Here is a 3,740-nt window from a genome sequence, read left to right as displayed (position 1 = left end):
TCCATTCTGTCAAATGCAGCTGAGTACCCAAGTAAGATGAAGACTGAGAATTGACCACTAACTTTGGAAACATGCATGCTCTTGGTAGCCTTTTTTTTTTTTTTAAATATTTTATTTATTTATTTGAGAGAGAGACTGAGAGCGCAAGCAGAAGGAGTGGCAGAAGTAGAAACAGGCTCCTGGCTGAGCAGGGAGCCTGATGCGGGGCTCGATCCCAGCACACTGGGATCATGACCTGAGCCGAAGGCAGACGCTTAACCAACTGAGCCACCCAGGCATCCCTGTCCTTGGTATCCTTAACCAAAGCACTTTTGATGGAATTATGGGGTTAAAAGCCTAGTTGGAAAGAGTTCCAAGGACAATGGGAACAAAGCAATTGAAGAAAACGAATATAGACAATTCTTTGGTACAATTTTACTACACACAAAAAGGAAGAATTCTATTCATTTATATGCTTACGTGAGTGATCAAGTTGATGGGAAAAAAAATGGATGGTGCCAGAGAATGAGGGAAGAATGGTTGGAACAGAGTTCTTGAGTAGGGGAGAAGGGAGAGAGCCAAATGCACAAGTTACAGACAGCCTTATCTCTGAGTAGGGATTGTTCATTCATAGTAAGAGGAGGAAAGGCAGAGTATGTGGGAACAGATCTAGTCCAAGGTTCACTGCTATGGATGTGAAGTAAGACCAGTCACCCTGACTGTGTGCCTTTCTTCAGTCACATTCTGCTGTGAGGTTACAGGTATAGGGTCGGCTGAAAGCTTAATTGAACTGCAGTTGGGTTTTCAGGAGATCATGATGGAGCAAGAGAGGCTCTTGCTTGACTTGAGGATGTACAGAGAAGTAATTATAATGATGGACCACAGAATTATGATGGAGAAGAGGAGTTAAAACTACATGAGGGAGTGATGGATAGTGAAAAAGGAAATCGTAAGATCTTGTGAAATTAATGCTGAAGTTCGAGAACACTAAGGAGTAAGCTATAAAAGTAAGAGAACTCTAGGGAGATGGGACTGGAAGGTTAAATCCTGGTAACTCAGACGATAGAGGGTTAGTTATAAAGCCTAGATTATGACTATGAAGTTCAGTGGCTACAGTAGGTGGAGACTCAGGGTCAAGACCATGAAAAAGAAAGACGCAGAGATACAGAATACTCTGAACAGTGAATAAGGAGTAGTTACCCAACTTTCAAGTGGTGTGGTGGAGTGAGGAAGCCAGGAAGTATTTTGTATACTAGAATGGATGGTCTTCTAAATAATCCTTTAAAATACCCATCTTCTTTACTCCCCAAAATAACATTTCCTAAGTGAACAATACTCATTTTTTTGCCCTTTTCACAACACAAACATAAAGCAAAGTAAGAAATACAGAAAGCTAGGCAACAGTAAAATGAGTGGCTGACACATGAGAAGAGGAATACAGACCAAATCAAGTGGTAGACACAAAGAAAAGGGAAAGTTTTTAAAGAGTATACAGGGAAGGGGGAATAAGTGTGTTCAGGAGAATGAGAAAATAAGTTTATATGGTTTGACATAGGGATCAGAAAGTCTACATACAGTGATGGATTAACCCATGGAAAGAATTACTCAAGAATGTATACTACAAGAGACTGATGAAACAATACAACTAAGGTGGACTGGTCATTACTGATTGATAACTACTATAGATAGCTTGGGAACAGGGGAGATTTGGGGTGTTTAAAATTACATCAACATCGAGCACCACGCTCGAACCCCAACCTCCTCGTCTAGCTTGCAACATGGGCGCCGCCAAGATGCCAGCTTACCACTCTTCTCTCATGGACCCTGACACCAAACTCATTGGAAACATGGCACTGTTGCCTATCAGAAGTCAGTTCAAAGGACCTGCCCCTAGAGAGACAAAAGATACAGATATTGTGGATGAAGCCATCTATTACTTTAAGGCCAATGTCTTCTTCAAAAACTATGAGATTAAGAATGAAGCTGATAGAACCTTGATATATGTAACTCTCTACATTTCTGAGTGTCTAAGGAAACTCCAAAAGTGCAATTCCAAAAGCCAAGGTGAAAAAGAAATGTATACACTGGGAATCACTAATTTTCCCATTCCTGGAGAGCCTGGTTTTCCACTTAATGCAATTTATGCCAAACCTGCAAACAAACAGGAAGATGAGGTGATGAAGGCCTACTTACAGCAGCTGAGACAAGAGACTGGACTGAGACTTTGTGAGAAAGTTTTTGACCCTCAGAATGATAAACCTAGCAAGTGGTGGACTTGTTTGTGAAGAGACAGTTTATGAACAAGAGTCTTTCGGGACCTGGACAGTGAAAGGAGCCTGGGCAGACACTTTCCACAGCTGTGGGCAGCATTTTACAGCCAGATGTACACAGTTATTTGCCTTTATTTGATAAAGTTTTATACAGAAGAGAGAAGAGAGCGTGTCTTCACTTGAAGAGCTCTTTATCAAGAATTTGGGTGGGGGAGGGAAGAATGGGTGATTTGAAATTTTCTGCAGTATTAAACTGGTGCTTAATAAAAATAAGTTAGAATAAAGAAATTTCTAACAAAAAAATTACATTAACATCATTTGCTCAAAAAAATATGGCCTATTTGTAACTGATTGTGTAAAGTTTAATTTAACTATTCAATAATGTATTATTTAATCATGCTGTCTACATGATAACTCACAAATAATGTTTTTGTTTGTCTGTTTGTTTAAAACTTAAATACTGGGGCACCTGGGTGGCTCAGTCATTAAGCATCTGCCTTCGGCTCAGGTCATGGTCCCAGGGTCCTGGGATCGAGCCCCACATCGGGCTCCCTGCTCCGCGGGAAGCCTGCTTCTCCCTCCCCAACTCCCCCTGTTTGTGTTCCCTCTCTCGCTGTGTCTCTCTCTGTCAAATAAAAAAAAAAAACAAACCATAAATACTACTTGTATTAGTACTTGTATTAGTAATGCCTGTATTAGTAATCCAAATGACCCTTGGGAACATAAAACTGTCACCAGAGAGTGTCCAGGCACAGATGGAGGCTCTCCAGGCGGTTCTGCTGGTAACTTCTTTCTATAAGATGGGGGTACAGATTTAGTATCTGAATATGTTTGGTTACATAATCATTCCTCTCTTGATATAAACCAAAGCGCTCATTCAAGAGTCTGGCCCAACTTTTTTTTTTTTAATAAAGCATTAAAAAGAGAGTAATCGCAGCTAGATTAGTATCATGTAAATTTACTAAAATGTAAAGGTGATCCCCTATCACTTTTTCATCATTTTAAAGGAAAAATAGACTGAGAACAAATGTTAATTGCATAATGTTCATTTTATAATAAAGACAAAAAGATTTGGGATTTAAAGGTGTTATTTAAACAATTTAATTAAATGATCTCAAGCTGTCCTTAGTTCAGCAAACATGACTGAACATATACACTTTTGTTCTGCTCATTTAACTGGCAGGAACTGTTCCTTAATTCCAGTTTACACATTCTTAGTCTTTTTCATAACAGTACTGAGAAAAACCAAACAGTACATTTCTAGGGGATTATAGCATTTCTCAGATAGTCCTAATCACTTGAAGAGCATTACTAGGTGCAAGGCTTAAGGCCAAAATATGCTAATTATGCACAAATGCACTGTCTTTAAGGAAGGCATCTGAACAAGACAGAACAATATCTCCACATATGTCCTATCCTATAAGGATTTTAAGGGTTTATAGTTATCAAGTAACTTGAAATTTTAGAAAGTATTTTTGATCACTTGTAGAG

At 39.2% G+C, this 3,740-nt stretch overlaps 1 protein-coding gene across 1 annotated transcript; it reads left to right on the top strand.

The window, feature by feature from the left end:
• The first annotated feature begins 1,745 nt into the window (after positions 1-1,745).
• On the top strand, positions 1,746-2,282 carry LOC116640001 (actin-related protein 2/3 complex subunit 3-like). Its single transcript, XM_032416770.1, has one exon. The coding sequence runs from the start codon at positions 1,758-1,760 to the stop codon at positions 2,262-2,264; it is 507 nt and encodes a 168-aa protein (XP_032272661.1). The 5' UTR covers positions 1,746-1,757; the 3' UTR covers positions 2,265-2,282.
• The last annotated feature ends 1,458 nt before the right edge of the window (positions 2,283-3,740 follow it).

Source organism: Phoca vitulina, unplaced genomic scaffold (genome assembly GCF_004348235.1).
Source record: "Phoca vitulina isolate PV1807 unplaced genomic scaffold, GSC_HSeal_1.0 scaffold19, whole genome shotgun sequence".
Taxonomy (NCBI): Eukaryota; Metazoa; Chordata; class Mammalia; order Carnivora; family Phocidae; genus Phoca; species Phoca vitulina.
The sequence above is the reverse complement of the archived record's forward strand: the minus strand, read 5'-3'. Positions and strand labels throughout refer to the sequence as shown.

Bases quoted from the DNA above. Each gene is read 5' to 3' on its own strand.
- LOC116640001 (XM_032416770.1), top strand. From the start codon at position 1,758: ATGGGCGCCGCCAAGATGCCAGCTTACCACTCTTCTCTCATGGACCCT.